This window comes from Theropithecus gelada, chromosome 3 (genome assembly GCF_003255815.1).
Source record: "Theropithecus gelada isolate Dixy chromosome 3, Tgel_1.0, whole genome shotgun sequence".
NCBI lineage: Eukaryota > Metazoa > Chordata > Mammalia > Primates > Cercopithecidae > Theropithecus > Theropithecus gelada.
Window position 1 is genome coordinate 57514327 of NC_037670.1, and position 17521 is coordinate 57531847.

Sequence of the window (17521 nt, forward strand, 5' to 3'; positions counted from 1 at the left end):
TTTCCTAATTTGTTTTTTTTTTTTTTTTTTTTTTTTTTTTTTTTTTTTTTTTTTAAGAGAGGTTTGTTCCTTTTAGGGAGATTTTGGAAAACTAAATACTGTACACATGTAAGGCATTACATATTTAGAACCTTTGTTCTCAAGAGGTTTGGAAGCATTGCTTCTGCTTAGATGATAGAAGACCACGTAAGATGAGCCTTGGAAGTTGTTTGTTCCAGAGAAGACACAGTTAGGGACAGAGGTGCTAGCTGGTGTGGGATGAGGAAACGATGCCCTAGTCTGGCCAGGCATTTCAATGCATTCAATCTCAGTTTCTTCATAAAGCAGGGAAGAGAGTCCACACTCTTACAAATGAGGAGACTGAGACCCAGACTGGCTGGTGGCGTGACTGGCAGGTTGCAGTCAGGTTCAGAACCCAGAGCTCTGGTTCTTTAGCTCCTCCTTTCCCTGTGGCTTCCCCTTTGCCCGTTGACTCTGGTGCTTCCGTGTGACCCAACACGGGGCCTTCTTTCTGCCTCCTCCCACTTGCTTGTGAGGCCACATCTGCGTGCCTGCTGGTGGTTCGGAGTACTCTGAAGATACCTCTTACTTGTCCCTGGCAAACTCCCCTTTGACCACAGTTCCAGCTGTCTGGCTTTGTCCTGAGTCCTGGTGCTGATGCTGGATTTGGAGTTTGGACTTGGTAGGCGGAGACTGCCTTTCTCATCAGACTTCGACTTGGCAGCACCCGTCTCAACCGTGGGCTCCTCGGGCAGGTGTGTGCCTCTCCACCTCCTGGTCTCCATTCCCATCACAAGGCTGCGTCCTCCTGGATTGGACAGGCTGACTCTGACACCTGGTGTTCAGTTAGCAAGCATTTGTTGAAGGAAAGGCTCAACTACAACTTATCAGGACTTCTGAGTCCTCATTTTGGCATTTTTCAGTTGAATAATGAGACCTGTGACTTTGCGTTCTTCATATTATCTGACCATCAAATGGAATCATGCCCTGCATTAACTGTAGTGAGATAGTGTATGTCTGTATTATTACGATATTGGTATTCCTCAGGAGAAAGCTACTACAGAAGTCCAGCTACCAAAAACAGTGAAGCAGTTTCCAGGATATTAGCAAATTTCAAACACAATAATTTCAACAGCAACAAAATGGAACTACAGCTTAATGCAAGGTAACTCTGTTTAAAGGTACTTTATGTTTCAAGATTTGTAGCCTTAATATTTTCTTAAGAACAGTTTTTGTAAAGGAACAAACTGGGGTTAAATTTTTCAAAATGTTTTTTTTTTGTGTAGCTTAATGAGAGACGATAAAAGGTTATTAGCAAGTAACTGAGCAAGAGTAGCCAACAAGTAGGCAGCTGTGAAGTTAGGGAATATCCCAGAAAAATGTGGGAAGAAGAGTAGGATGGAAATGGTGCCCTTCACCCAGAAGGGCCCCCAGAAGAGTGCGTGTCTGTGCGAGTCTCCTGTGAACACTGACCTCACAGGCATCTACCCTGCTTAGTTGTCCCTGTTGTCCCTGGCCTAAAGGGGACATGTGTGATCATGTCATGATAGTCTTTTATAAATCTTTTCGGCTGAGAAGTGATTTTAAAAAATACTTTCTACTTTATTATCTGAATATGAAAAAACATTTCAAAAGTCAAACTATGTAAAAAGATATACTCAGATGAATTTGGCTCTTGTCCCTGTCTTTTCCACTCCACTCCACCCACCCCCCACAGGTAAGCATTTTCATTAGTTTTTAGAGACAGATCTCTAAATTTAAAACATTTTGTTTAAGAAGTGAGCATTGCAGTCTGGGCCATATATTGCGTGGTCTTCAGTATGTCTGAAGAACAAAGAGAAGTTTAGAAGTTTTATAAAAAGGAGAAATGTAAGGGATTTTTTGAAAGAGAGTTGTTCATTGGCACTAAGTAAAGTTTTGGGGAGCTGGCAAGCCCTCTTTGGTGTGTGATGGGGCTGGGTAAGCTAGTCTGAGAGTCAGGGCAGGCAGTTTCAGCAGCCAAGCTTGCCGAGAATGACTTTTTGGAGCAGTGCTATGTGCCCTGAGTGCTTTGCCCCTCTGGCCTTGACTCTGTTAGTTGGGTATGACAAGAATGACCCAGTTGTTGTGATCAATTTTGACACTATCCTTCCTGTGATTTTTTTTGAAAAAAAATTTATTGATACATAATAATTGTACATATTTATGGGATACATGTGATGTTTTGATGTGTGCAAACTGTGATTCTTTTTGTATAAAGCAGGCCAAATGTACATGTTTCCTTTTGCATCAAGGATGGCATACTGGACGTATGTTTTTGTTTTTGCGTATGCTTTTTCACTAACACCATATCTTGGGGATCATCTCACACCAGTTCTCAGAGGCCTTTGTTCTTGCTGGAGTGGGCAGAGTGGGTTCCTCAGGGAGCTCTCTTGAGTGCAGAGGACACTGTGCTGGGGGCTATTTTGCTACCACAAAGAAGCTGTGTGACCCAGAAGAAGACACCCACCGAGGGCTCTGGTGCCTTAATTTGTAAAGTGGTATTCGTCATATTGCTGTATCCCAGAGACAATGTGCATTCAGATGTGTGGCATTATTTTGTCTGGTTGGAAGAAAAAGTTCTTTCTGAAATGCAGTGTGCTAGTGATGGAGGTGTGCTGCCAGAGTATCAAGTGACTGCTTTGGATCTGGAAACACTGTAGACCAAGAGGAATTGCAGAAAAGGCCACTGCAGAGGCCAGAGCCTGTCCTTGTTTCCAGTGCCAGCTGTGCGCCCGGCTCTCGCTGCGTGGCTGTGGCCTGTCTCTGAGGAGAAGCCGTGGAGCAGCCAGGCCCCAGGCAGGGAGGGCTCTTCAGGCTTGAGTTCTGATGTTCCCTGGCCTCACTTCTTGGTTGCGTGGAACTTAAGTGTCAGGTTCCAGAAATGTTTGACTGTCGGTGGCGGTGATGGAGAATAAGGGAGACCCGTTTTAAAGTGACACATGGAAGGCAGGCCTGGTTTCTCCGTTTATCACAGAAGACTCTAGTGAAATGAATTGTAATTTGGGGCAGAGACCTGAAATTGCTCTTCCTTGCCAAAATAAATTGATTTCGTCAGCTGTCTGAGCTTCATTTCTTAAACTGGACAGGACCTAACCTAGTCTAAATAAAACTCATTTTCCGTTAATAAAACTAGGTCACTCCAGGCTGCCAGAGTATGCTTTTGAGTGTCTTAAAGCACATACTCCAAAATTCAGGGGTTCACGTCATTTTCATAACCCATCAAATGTCGCCAGCGTGACGATGGCACTCACCTCTCCCATGGCATGCCACTGTAGGTGTGGGGCCTGTCTCTAACTCCATTCCAGCTGCAGGGCAATTGTGGCAGGAGGGGATTGCTGTCCACCTGCTGGGGCTGCGGACGGGCTAAGAGGGAGCTGATCCAGCCACCCTCCCATCGGAGGAGGGGCTTTGGGCAGGACGGCCCTGCCTTGCCCAAAGAAAGCTTTGTTTGCCGTGCCTTTGCCAGTGTTCCTGCTGCTGGGAGCTTTGCACCATAATGTTTTGAAGGTTTTATTTACACATGGGGGCCAATAAACTAGATCATGGAGGTAGGAAGTTGTGAATTTAAAACAAAAATGACAGCATGAATGGAATAATTTTAGAAAAGCCTTGTTCAGATAGGAAGAGCATCTCTGCATAGAGAGCTCCCTGAGCAGTGGGGATGCTGGCCTGCCTCACTTGCTGGAGGTTTGTGAGAGCCTCCAGGTGGCATCTGGCCCCTGCTCCGATGCCTGTGCACACTCACCTGCCCTGCCCTGCCCTGTGGAGCTGGGCCCTGCCTCCGGGATGTTAGGAGCTGGACTTAACCTGGAAGGCCCAGGAGAGGCTCCCATTGTCTTTCCTTGTTCCTCCTTTCTCTTCCTGCACTCTCGTGAGAGGGCCAGGAGTGAACCGTAACTGATAGCATCTGGCAGACATAGGTCGGAGTGCGGCTTTAGCATATTCTGAAATATACAGCTCTGGAAATGCTAAATCTATTGGAGATGTCTTTCTAAAACAGAAATTGGGGGGCAGTGGCAATCTTTGCAGTGATTTATTTCTAGCATTCTTGTGTAATCTGAAGTATCATACCAAGTACATTTTAAACAGTGGATTGTCTTTAATTTACCTTTTTAATAAAATGCTGACACTCAGTGTATATAGAGATATGAAAGCCTACGAAAAAATAGAAAAACAGATGTTTTAAAGAAATAGAAAGTCATGAGAAAGGGAGCGGCTCTCCCTGTAATGCATTGTCTGCCCCGATATCCCAGCTTTTCATGGGTTAAGCTGTATCCTCTCATCCTTCTTTGCTGCCTTTGTGAGAGCTACTCAGCAACATGCAGATTCCTGAGTGCTGATAAACTTTTTCTTGCTTCTATTTGCAGTGCACGGAAGCCAAAAAGCATTGCTGGTATTTTGAAGGACTCTATCCAACCTATTATATGTAAGTATTTGCACCTTTCTGTGGTTTCATTCTATGGCCGTACCTTTCTCTGGGAATTGTCTTGCTGAAGGTCTGGGTGTGGGATGGGGAAAGCCTGACGTGGCCCAGCCTCTGCTGCGGTGCCAGGCCTGCCTCGCTGGGGGATCAGCAGGTGACCTCACCGTGGCGTATGGCCCACTCAGACCAGTTGCACTGAGGACAGCCTGAAATCCTGTGCCCTGTTCTGGGATGCAGGTGAGCTCACTTGTGAGTGTTTAAAGGGGGCGAGATGTTTGTGGAAGGCAAATATTATATTGGCGTGTACACATTTTCTTAGGCAAAGAGAGCAAGAATCATAGGAGCAGACTTACGACCTTGAGCAGGACAAGAAACAGTCCTCAGCGGAGCCATTGTGACAGTGTGTGTGTGTAGGAAATCACAATGATCGCCTGTCTCTGAGGCCTCCTCCCCAGAGAGCTGTCATCACAGCCTCTTGTGGCTCTTGGCTCAGAGTGGGTTATAATCCTTCCGGTGCCCCCTCGGTGTCTGCCAGTCTTTCTGTAATGAGAACATTGCTGCATTTTCTTCGTGCGGTTTTTGTATGTTTGTAATATCTGCTGTGGTAACCACCAGCCCTGTGGAGCCACCTGCCTTGGTGACCATATTAACTCTCCAGGTTATCAGTCACTGTTTTTGATTCTGTTTTGAAGTTCCTTAGGTATTGAGTGGAATGCCCTAACCAAAATTTCCCAAAAGCTCTATTATTTTTAGTATTGAATTTTGTAAAACCTGAGATTCTTCAGGCATATATATTGTAGTCTAGCAGAAGTACTATATATTCTAGCATATAGGGTAATTGGATAGGAGATATATAATAGGAAAAAGGGTTATTTTTTAATCTGCCAAAACATACATTTTTCTTACCTATCATTATTATTATTATTTGAGTTGGAGTCCTACTCTGTCACCAGGCTGGAGTGCAGTGGCACAATCTCAGCTCACTGCAGCCCCTGCCTCTTTGAGTTCAAGCGATTCTCGTGCCTCAACCTCCCTAGTAGCTTAGATTACAGGCGTGTGCCATCACGCCCAGCTAATTTTTCTTTTTTTAGTAGAGACGAGATTTCACCCTGTTGGCCAGGCTGGTCTCGAACTCCTGTCCTCAAGCAGTCTGCCCGCCTTGGCCTCCCAAAGTGCTGGGATTAGAAGCGTGAGCCACCTCGCTCAGGCTCTTACCTGTCATTCTTGAGGAGCCCAGTGTATGAGGGAGGGGCTGTGTATCTGTGAGTGGGGGGTGAAGCACAAGGAAGCTGGCCATGTTCCTCATCTTGGTTTCACACTGACAGGCAGGAGTCAATGTGCCCTATGGCGTGGGGGCCCTGGAAGGAAGCCTCTGCAGCTGCAGAAAGACAGACCCCACTTGGAAAATAAAGCAGCAGCGTAAGGACTTGGGCTCTAATTACAGAGTTGTCAGGTTGAAGAGAAGTGGTTGTGGGATAACAGGAAGAGAAAATATTTTGGTTCTTCTCAGCGTAATGAATTTTCATCAGTATGGTTTATTTCCTCGTTCAGCTTCTTGCGCAAATGTGGACCTTTCGCCTCCTCCTGTGTGCTCTTCCTTAAAAACCTGTTTCTCCAATTGTTTTATAGGTCAGCTTTGTCAGAGTTTGGGCATCAGAGGTCATTGCTGTTCTTGTATTGACTTGTTCGTTTGTTCTTTATTCATTCACTTGTTCCCTGCATATTTTGAAAGTGTTTTGCATTGCATTGAACTGGAGACAGGGAATACAAAGACAAGCCCTGCTTTTGTCACTCAGGCCTGTGGCCCAGTTTCCTTTCGTGCTTTTCTCTTCCAATGGTGGGGAGAAGGATCCAGAGCTCCCTAGGTGCACTGTCCAGAAAAATGGAAAAGTGAAGTCACCATGAGAACATGAAGCTCAGTGTGAGAATAACAGCAGGTAACAGTTATTAAGTACTTACTCCAGGCCCCGGCATTGTCCTGTGCCCTGTACATGAATTAAGGTCTTCTGATCTCATGATGCCAGGAAACCCCAGCCCCACCCACTAGTCTTCTCTGTTCTGCCTCTAGTCTTTCTGTTTCTCCCATCTCTTCCCAGTGTCCTCACCCAAATCCAGATCTGTGAATGTCCCTCAACCATTGCTGAAACTTTCTAACTAGTCTCCTTTCAACCTCTTCTCCCATCCAGTTCTCACGTCTTTCTAAATTTCCATGTCACTTTTTTGCTTAAACCATCAGGAACAATGTCCTTTTAACAGTAGACTTTCAAGAGAGTGTCTGGCTTTATCTTCCTTCTTTCTTGTGAGTCTCATGAGGGCAACAAGTTATAAATACTTGGCTTCCCAACAAGGCGTAGGATAGTGCCCGGCACACAGCGGCCATCCTCGATGTTGAGCAGATGCATTTCCTTGCAGTTCCCACCATGCAGTCAGCAGCGCCGACCCACATAGGGGACCTTTGATCATTCCCCAGTTCTCTGAGCCTCTTCTGACTCAGTTCCCTGTCCCCATAAGAGTTTGTTCCTCCCCTGCTGTTTTGGCTGTGAGAGAGTGCTGACAACACCAGCAAACTGCACCACGCGGCGAGTGTTTCAGGATGGGGCCATGGCCTGTGCATTCTGTAACCCTGCTGCCTGGCCCAGTGCGTGGCACCTGATGTTTGTCATCATGTTTGTGCATATTTGCTCTGTTACTTTTTTATTTAATTGAGGTGAAATTCAAAGAACAGAATTAACCATTTTAAGGTGACACGTGCGGTAGCATGGAGCACTCTCCCCACGTGATGTGGTCCCCACCTCTGTCTAGTACCAGCCTTCCCATCCCGCCACTCTGTTGTTTACCAGCTCTGTGACCTTATCAGCTGCTTCCTCTATGAGATGTGACTGCGAATTCTGACCTGCCAGGTTTGAGGCACAGGGCTTGCACATGACCAGTGCAGAAGTCCTATAAGAACATAACCTACCCAAGGCCAGCTCACCTCTGTGTTACATATGCTCATGAGATGAGTGCTACAGACTCAGTGTGCCATTTCCCTGCACATGCGAGGGACCACAGTGTCTTGACACAGAGGTGAACCCAGTGTGGTGTCAAGGAGAAAGTTGTTTTTTTGGGGCCAGCCAGCACACATGGGGTGGCTTGTCCAATATCCTAACCAGTCCGGATATTTAATACTCAAAAACTGTCTTCTCCAAAGCTGTCTTCTCTGCTGTCCATCAAGTTGGGGTCATGAAGCATTTTTCTTAAAGGGGAATGAATAGAAATTGCTTAGCTGTATTCTACTCATTCTAAGCTTGTCTCGCTCAAGGAGAGATCTGCTACAGGCAAGAGACGGTAGCTACACCCCCACTGGAAGTGCTTGACCTGCAGGAGGCACAGCTGCCCTAGAGTTAACCTTGAGGGCTACGTTATTGTTGATCTCTGAAGCCCACTGTGGTCTCTGCTGCCTTGGTGCAGAAGGCAGTACAGGTACAGGAGACTCACATCTAGCCCAGGCTCGCCCTGCTGCAGAGTGCCTCGGCCAAGGGGGATGCAGGGAGGCAGGCGGGCTGCCATTGCACACTGCTGCCAGCCTGGCCTCTGAACACATGGCCGGTGTGCAGGGTGCTGTCCTGGGGATGGTGACGGCTGCACTTTCATCCACAGGTGTCTGTGGAGGGCCCACGACGTGTCAGTTGTGTTGCTTTGTGGTGGGCAGGACAGGGAAGGTACCTGTGCCTCAGGCAGCAGTGGTATAGTCACGTGACAGTGACTAGTCATTTCTGAAGCATCTTCAACATTACATTAAAAAAAACTTAAATTAGGCCAGGCACGGTGTCTCATGCCTGTAATCCCAGCACTCTGGGAGTCCGAGTGGGGCTGATCTCCTGAGCTCAGGAGTTCAAGACCACCCTGGGCAACATGGTGAAACCCTGTCTCTACTAAAATCCCCCCCCAAAAAAATATTAACTGGGCATGGTAGCACAAGCCTGTAGTCCCAGCTACTCGGGAGGCTGAGGCGTGAGAATCGCTTGAGCCCCAGAGGCAGAGGTTGCAGTGAGCCACACCACTGTACTCCAGCTTCGGCTACAGAGACTCCATCTCAAAACAAAACGAAATAAACAAACAAACAAAACCTTAAATTATAACAGATCTCATCTAAAAAGTACATTTCCAGTATATTCTATGTTTCATTTCATCTGGGTAAAGTGCTAAGATTCTCCGAAATAGATATTCCTTACAAATATGTTTACTCAAGGTGACATCCTGTTTTGTTAGAGGTTGTTTTTTTTCCTTCCCCTGCAGAAAATATATATTTCAAACAACACCTCTGTTTTGTGAGTGTAACTCACCATGCAGAATGCATTGAGGAGGGAACATCTAGGTTGCAAACTTGTTTTAGGGATTTTATTCCTATATTTGATAATCTGATTTCATTTTGTCTCACCGGAAATCCCAGGTGGCAGCTGCCTTCTCCCTACTCTGCCTGTCCCTGCATTTCATTCCAGTGTGCCAGTTAGTAAGCTAACAGAGACTGATCTCTTTTAATGAAATGTAGGTTTGCCACTGTAGCTACCTAGACATAAAAAATTACTCTCACCTGTTCTGATTTCTTTGTGCTAAATGATCTCTCTCTTTCTACCCTATCCCTACATCAAGGTTTGTTTCATTTCCTTAATTTGATATTTTTCCATTGTTGGTCTGGGAGACTGTGTATTACATGTATAAACAAGGTATACTTATTGTTGAAGAAAAAGACCCTTCGGGATCTGAACAGAAAAGCAACACATTCCTGTTCCCTCCAATAATGTTTCCCCCTTTACTTCCCTTCACTACCTGCCTTTCCTGTTGCAAGCTGCCCTTCCAAGAGCTCTGAATTAAAATGTGCCTTTCTGTGCTTTGGTTCAGGGCTTACTAGGTGTCTCCTCTTAGTAACGTGGTTTAAAAACAGCAAGTGGCTGTGTGGCCTCAGCAGCTTCCACCCCTTGGTTTGCATTCTATCCTCGAGTCAAGCTTCTGCTTGGGCCTCGCTCCCTCAGCTCCTTTGCCAGCACGGCCTGAAACAGGGGCCACTGTGTGAGCTTCCTGGAGCCCAGAGATGAGAAGATAAAGGTGGGAACTGACCGAGAAGCATGTCCTGCAGGATCCAAAGCAGCAAACAGCACACTTCCCTCTCAGTCCAGAAAAGTGCTGCCGACTAAGGTGGCATTTGTCAAGAGAAGAGCCTAGACGCAAGTCCACGTCCCGGAGCTCAGTCTGATGTCCAGGTGTCTGCGGGCAGCACTGAATCCTCCTCATCAGGTGACAGGGAGCTCCTGCCTGTCACAGAGTCTGTGCCTGCTGCTTCTGTGGTGCAGAGGGGAAGTGGAGTGGCTTGGGAGGAGGTAGCTCCAGGTGCTATTCAGCCTATGGCTTCAGTTCTCTTTAAAAAGGCGGGGTTGTGGTGCCTGCTGCACTGGGTTGCTGTGCAGTATGAATACTGCTGTGCGTGTGAGATATAGAGTAAGGACTCAGTCACTGTTTGGGATGCCTGTATTCTCTGTGATATTTGCAGTTTCGTTTGGCAGATTTTAACACTGAACTTGGAGAAAATTGGGAGTTCTGTGTCCAGAGGTGGCTGATGGGTCCCCTGATTTTACCTGGGGACCTCTGCCCCAGGGGACAAACTCACCTCGCTGCCGGGCATGCTGTTGGTGACACTCTGGGAGGCAGCCTGTCCCAGCCCGTCTTCGATATCTGCCAGTGGTTACCTGGGCCTTCCTCGGTGCCTGAGTTGACACCACCACCCCTTTGTGGGTAGTGGGAGGCCTCTTGGGTCAGGAGCAGTGACTATAAGAAACGTCACCCTCTCCACTGAGATTTCCAGCCCAGGTGCTCTTCAGCCCCCCAGAGGCCACCTGGCTCACAGCTGCCACCCCTAAGAGGACTTGGTGCACAGAAGAGCAGAGAGAGGGCGGTGGCTTGGGAGGCAGCAGCAGGCAGGAGGTGACAGGACGTGCCTGTATGCCAGGGTGTGGACAGGGACCTCGGGAGGCTCCTCCACAGCTGACAGAGGTGCAAGTATGTCACACAGGGTCCAGGGCTTATCCCACAGGAGGCAGAGCCCATTCCAGCAGCACTGCACAGCCGCAGCTCACCACAAGGACAGCTGAGACCTGCCCACTTCTTTGCATCTGCCTTTGCAGCAGGACAGAGCAGAGGACGGCCCCGAGTTGTCCCAGACTAGCTGAGACACAGAGTCTGCCAGATACACAGCCTGGGAATGCAATGGCTGACATTTGTGGAGTGTTTGCCTAAGCACGCTACGGTGTCATCTCCAGAGAGCTGGGGATGAGGGTCCCTCTCTGCAGCCCATACCGCTCTTTGGTGCATGGGTACCATGCTCCTTCACGGCACTACTGTTGCTGAAATAAAACATCTGTGTGTCTCCTCCCTAGACTGGGAGCCTGTCTTGCTGATTTTTATACCTTCTGTGCTAACACAGGTCCTGGCCCATAGAAGGCCCTCAGTATACCTTTAGTAACGGAGACAAATGGTGGCCTTAGGAGGGTTGGAGACAGAAGGAGTGATTCTGAAAGCTGTCTTTGGGGATGGAAAATATTTAAGGGACTGGAATTCAAGAGATCATCTGTAGACCAGCTGTGCCATCAGGTTGCTGTGTGATCTTGGGCAAATGTCCAACCTCTCTGGGCCCCAGTTTCCTGTGCTAGATGACCTTCAAGGTCTCATCCCGCTTATTCCACAGCACTCTGGCTGGCTGCTCGGAATAATTTATAGCTTAGAGAATAAAAGATGAACGGCTGAGCAGGCATGTGTGTTGTAGCAGAGACAAGTGACAAATGGGAGATGGATTTTAGCTCATGAAGGGCCCAGCCTGCCTGCCAAGTACAAAGCGACCACCTCATGTCTCCTTCCAAGCCAGTGAGTCTTCTTTCTCCTGCAGGTCTTAGTACTGACATGATGGTGTGAGAAAGGGCGCTGCTTCCAGTCAGGCACTGGGGTGGATCTGGGAGCCTGGCCTCACTGGACCAGATCTCGTGGCTCCTTAGACATATCAGGTGCTTTCTGACAGTTACCCGGACTTCAGACGATGCCTTTTTATGTGACTTTAATAAGCCAGAGAGAGCTGACGATTTAGATGTGCAAATTTCTTGTTACTATATATTGAAATGAATCTCTGTCCCCCAGAAAATTGAGGATGGGTTCGAAATGGTTGAGTATTCTTGACTGGACACCAATGATTTAAAAGTGAAAATAGCCCTGTGGCCCTTTGAAGAGCTGGGAGGAGGAAAAGATTTGGCTCCGAAGGTTTACTTTACTTACCTCCGTTCTCGTAGAATGCCAGGAAACCCTAAGACCATCCTCTTCTAGTTTTACCGACATGGCAGCTGACACCAGGAGATGCGGTCTCCCTGGGCTTGCAACATCTTTAGAGGTCTTTTGCATGACTGGGTCACATCTCTGGCTGCCACATGGATGGGGCAGAGCTTCAGGGCATTTGGGTTCGGGGTGTTCTGTCTGCTTACTTATTTTAGTTTTTCGTTCAGATGTAAGTACCATTGAAGGAAAGAATGTGGGGAAGCTTCTCAGAAGTCAACTCCACTAAGATGATAGGGAATTCACACACCGCCAAGCTCAAAGGAGAGCGTGGAAGGGAAAAAATGGACAGTTGCATGTTGTCATACCGCTGGATAAAGGGAAGATAGGATCCATGAAACAGAATTAAGGAATATTATCATCAGTGTCATGCCTTACTGAGTACCTGTAATTTCCAGAGCGCTACTAAAAGTGGGAGGGAGCTGGTGTGTAGGGATGATGGGAAGTTAGGGATGAGGGAGGCAGGGCCTGTCCTGGAGGAGCCCAGGGTCCAGGGCTTATCCAGCAGGAGGCAGAGCCCATTCCTGCCAACACTATCGATTTTGACCAGGCTGCTTTCAGGCCCTATTCCCAAGTCTCCTATTGGAGTGTGAAGCTTCTTTTAAAGTGCTTACATTACCCTGTGTTGTTGGCTGCCTCTGGGTTCATTTCTCTCCTGTGAATAATTAATGCTGTGAGTGGATGAAGTGCTGTTCACAGGTGTCAAATCGAGATCCAGAGACAAGGTTGGCAGAGCCAGCGCCGCTGGGCTGCTTTACCTTCCTGCTAGGAGCGCAGGTGCCAGAGTCAGTCCCAGGCTCCCTGGACACAGGGTCACCTCTGGCCAGCAGGCACCCTTTATGGCTCTGCAAGCAGACTCTGAGCCTGATGGGGAGGTCCCTCTGTGCAGAAGTCAGCTGGACTCCTTTGCTGAGCTCTCCTCCCACAGCACTGGGGCCTTCCAGGATGCGTGGAAGACGGCAGTGGGGGTGGGGGCGCTTCCCTGGCTGAGTGCTCCATATGCCTGCTGCAGACCCTCACTGTTCTGCCATCAGGAGATGGAGCACAGTTTTCGAGTTGCAACCTGGAGGGGGCAGATATTCAAGAGCAGAATTTCTTTTCTCTCAGTTCTTGGATTTATCAATGAAGATTCCTGGTGTAAGTTGAAGACACCTTCTCTATAACAGGGAGAAATTTTCACTGATGATCTTCTGCTTAAGCGCTTTAGACCCCTAAAATGTGACCTTGATTTCTCTCTCTTTTTTTTTTTTTGGAAATGGAATCTCACTCTTGCCCAGGCTGGAGTACAGTGGCACGATCTCGGCTCACTGCAACCTCCGCCTTCCAGGTTCAAGTGATTCTCCTGCCTCAGCCTCCTGGGTAGCTGGGATTACAGGCACGTGCCATGACGCCTGGCTAATTTTTGTATTTTTAGTAGAGACGGGGCGTCACCATGTTGGCCAGGCTGGTCTCGAACTCCTGACCTCAAGTGATCTGCCTGCCTTGGCCTCCCAAAGTGCTGCGATTACAGGTGTGAGCCACTGCGCCCAGCTGAACTTGATTCCTTTTAACTATACATTGTGAGTATGCTTCTAAATCAGTATACAAAGCCCCTCATTCTTTTTGATAGTAGCAGAATATTTCCTGGGGATGCCTCATCATTCATTTATACAGGTAGTGCCTATATTTTGGAGTTTTTGTTTTGTTTAACTGTTGAAGGTTCTCAGTTCCTTGTCTGTAATTCTTGTAAACCCAGAAAATCTGAGACAGGTCTCAGTTAATTTAGAAAGTTTATTTTACTAAGGTTGAAGACGTGCACCCGTGTCACAGCCCCAGGAAGTCCTGACAACACGTGCCCAAGGCGGTCGGGGCACAGCTTGGTTTTATATATTTTAGGGAGACATGAAGTATCATCAGTATATGTAAGAAGTACATTGGTTTATCCAGAAAGGCAGGGACAAAGATATTTTTCTTTCACATTCTAAAATTTTAAGCTGTGCTCATAAACAAATTTTTAATAATTCACTTGGTAGCAAGAACATATTTGAACAGACAGGCTATTTATAGTCTTTAAAAATTCCATTTGGTACGATGTTTCATATATTTTAATGCTGGCCATATTATATGGGGTAAATTTGCAGAAATTGAATTGCTGAATCAAAGCTTATGCTTATTTTATATTCTACTAAATACTGTCCAGCTGCTCTCCCTGAGGGTCATCGTGGTAATAGGCCATCATTGCCTGGGAGCACCTGTTTCAAACTGTCCCCACCAGCACTGTGTTAACATTTTAATCAGTATCCTTTGTATGCTTTGAGTTCCTACTAATTAATGTATTGTTCCCACCTTTGCTGAGTTGCCTTTTTGCTGCAACATCTCTTCTGTTTAAGTCAAAACCTTTACAAGGTTCCGAAACCAAGGTGGATACCTGGGCTCTGCATAGAGGAATGAGATGGTGTTGCTCTCAAGCTCGGGTCTGGTGTAGAAGATAGAGGCCTCTAACAGTTAACCACAATATTGCACATGGTGAGAACTGTAGAAATGGGGGTCCTGCCAAGGGAGGAGCAGGACAGATCAGGGAGGGCAGGGGATGGTGTTGGGAGAGACCTCACAGGGCTGATCTTTGAAGCAGCACGGAGCAGTCAGAGAATTTGGGAAGAGTGCAGGCATGGGAGCATGAAGGTGCAGGGTACAGTGGGGACCACGGGGCTGGAGTCCAGGGTGCCTGGTAGATGGCAGGAGATGAGATGGGAAAAGGAGGGAGAAGCCTAGCGAGAAGAGTCTCAAATGCCATCTGAGGGGCTGAGACTCCCTCCTGCGTGCCAGCAGTGTGGCAGGCCAGGTCTCACCAACACAGGCCTCCATAACAAGTGTTTCAGTATGGACTGAGTGGTTAAGTTAAATATTAAAAGCTAAAAAAAGCCAGTGCCCTTATATAAAGGCTGGGATGTAACAAAAGCCCACCGGGAGTTTTGCCTAGGCCTTTCCTGGACCTTAAAGCATGACAAAATAACGAAGGAATTCTTAACATGACCCATTTAGGATTAAATAATTTTTTTTTTGGTGTCTGAAGAAAGTCCCCAGGCCTCCACAAATAAGTTTTTTGGGGGTCTGAAGGAACTCCCCAAACCTCTGTGATTTAGCAGGAGACAAGATAAGGATAATCAACCCAGCACCTGGACCCATTTAGATTACGTGAATTTACTGAGGCTCCAGTTATAGTTGTAGTTTAAAAGAAGTTAACCACTTATGTCTCTAGATGAATGCACACTTACAGGTAGACATATAGCTTAGAAGGTATGTAAGCTCTGGAAAACTTTGTAATTTTGAGTTGGTCTGGCCATAATTTCCAGGCCTTCTACCAGTAATTGGTTGCAGAAATAAAAATTCTCTTCCTCCCCAGTTCATCTGCATCTCATTATTGGGCCACAAGAAATAGCAGCCTGACCCTCAGTTTGGTCTAGGAACAGTATGACGGCACAGTCCTCTGGTCTAAAGGAGGGGAGCTTGTGGTTGTAGTAAAGGCAAGACAGTCTGACTCCTCTGGAAACAGGGCTGAGGAACAGGCGGTGGTCATGAAAAGCGTCTCACAGGAGAGTCGATATAGAGGTAAATAAAGGGAGTCAAATAAATCACAGGTTTCTGGTTGGGAAGACAGTGAGAGGGAGACCATGGAAAGAATAGGTTCCGGGAAAGATTCAGTAGAAGACTGAGTAGAGAATGTCATGTATACATGTGGAGTTTGGAGTTCTTGGAGAATACCCAGGAAATTGAGCCAGTGAGGAATTCACTTTTGCAGCAGAGGTGGAAGAGGGCAGGATGTAGTCCAGAGCTGGAATGCAGACTTAAGAGTTCTGAGCATTTGCATATAACAGCTAACCAGCTGCTATAGTGTGAATATGTGTGTCCTTACAAAATTCATATATTGGAACCTAACACCCAGTGTATGAGTAGTAAGAGGTGGGGCCTTTGGGGAAGTGACCAAGTCATGAGGGCTCTGTCCTCATGAATGGGATTACAACAGAGGTTGCAGGGAGCTCCCCTGCTCTCTTTTGCCCTGTGAGAACACAGCAGTAAGACATCATTTATGAAGCAAGGAGCCCTGACTGGATATCGAATCTGCTGGGCCTTGATCCTGGGCGTCCCAGCCTCCAGAACTATGAGCAATCAATTTCTGTTGTTTATAAATTACCCAAGCTCTGGTATTTTGTTATAACAGCCTGAATGGACTAAGACCAACTCAAGTAAAAATAGAGCTGAGAAAGTAAGCCAGGTGTGAACCTCAGTGTAAGTTTCCAGAGTTTTTAGGTACTAGAATCTATCTCCCTTCCTGATCTCATTGCCAAACTCAGCTAATTCCGTTAGTATTTATCATGCCTGTGTGATTTCAATGATGGGAAATTTATTATGAAATTAAAATGGATAATAAATTTGGGGCAGGGTCTTGCTCTGTCACCCAGGCTGGAACACAGTGGTGCAGTACTAGCTCACTGCAGCCTCAAATCCCTTGGCTCAAGTGATCCTCTCACCTCAGGCTCTGAGTCACTAGGACTGTAGGTATGTGCTACTACGTCTGGCTAATTTTAAAGATTTTTTATAGCGACAGGATCTCACTGTGAGCTCATAGGCAGACTTCTGTTTTTCACTTTTGTATGGAAAATGAAAAACACCTTCCAGAGAAGGTGGTTTCTGGTAATAACTGTGTCTCTGAAAGAGACATATGGCCAGGATTTATTTTTTTAACCTTATATTTAGTCAGCCAGAAACTAGGAGGATTGTTTTTCAGGATAGGATTGAATAGAACTAATTTTAAATGATCAGCAGTTTACTGGAAGGAGAAAGAGGGAAAACCTCTACCGCAGAAACACAAGGGTGGAGTTTCAAAAACTCTGGGCCAGGTGCAGTGGTTCACACCTGTAATCCCAACACTTTTGGGCCAAGGCAAGTAGATCACTGTGGCCAGGAGTTGGAGACCAGCCTGGGCAACATAGTGAAACCTCATCTTTACAAAAAATTTTTTAAATTAGCTGGGCATGGTGGTGTGCACCTGTTGTTTTAGCTACTTGGGAGGCTGGTGTGAAGGGATCACTTAAGCCAAGGAATTTGAGGCTGCAGTGAGCTATGATTGCACCACTGCACTCCAGCCTGGGTGACATAGTGAGACCTTGGGTCAAAACAAACAAACAAAACAAAGAACTCCATAGTTACCAAAGTTCAGCAGTAATTTAAGAGCTTCTTGGCCCATCTTACCTCCTCACTTTAACTCTGGGTGCATCTGGGCTCCAAGGCAGCAGCTACTCAAGGGTTAAAATGACCAGGAAATGAGCACTCTCTGCCCCATTTTGTCTGCTAATATTAGTGATTTTGGTAAGCATTTGTAATGCCTTCTCCCGTGGTAGAAATACAAGTAAATTGCCCTAGGTAAATCCTGTATGCCACCCTGAATGCAAGTAGTTTGGGTTTATACAAGTCAGAGAAGGTATTTTCTGGTGATAACTCTGTCTCTGAAGGAATGATTGACAGGGCAACCGTCTTCCCACCCTCAGCGTCTCGGGCTCAGGCCTCATCAAAGCAGCGATGGCTCCCTCCTTACAACCTAGAGATGTTTGACTTTGCCGTGGGATGTGTTGACTAAATCAAAGTTGAAACATCATCAAAATGGGACCATACGTCTCAACACACAGGCACCTCCCTGCCTGTCAGGGAAACCGTGTCAGGCCAGGAGGACGATACTGACATCACATGGAT

General features: G+C 46.8%; 1 protein-coding gene across 8 annotated transcripts in view; it reads left to right on the plus strand.

Moving 5' to 3' along the window:
• VOPP1 (VOPP1, WBP1/VOPP1 family member) overlaps nucleotides 1–17521 on the plus strand; it is a 104690-nt gene that overhangs the window by 46817 nt on the left and 40352 nt on the right. For all 8 annotated transcript variants that reach the window (XM_025378005.1, XM_025378003.1, XM_025378004.1 and 5 more), the window contains one exon: nucleotides 4389–4447. In XM_025378005.1, the coding sequence (XP_025233790.1) occupies nucleotides 4389–4447 (59 nt within the window). The remainder of the gene's footprint in view (nucleotides 1–4388; nucleotides 4448–17521) is intronic.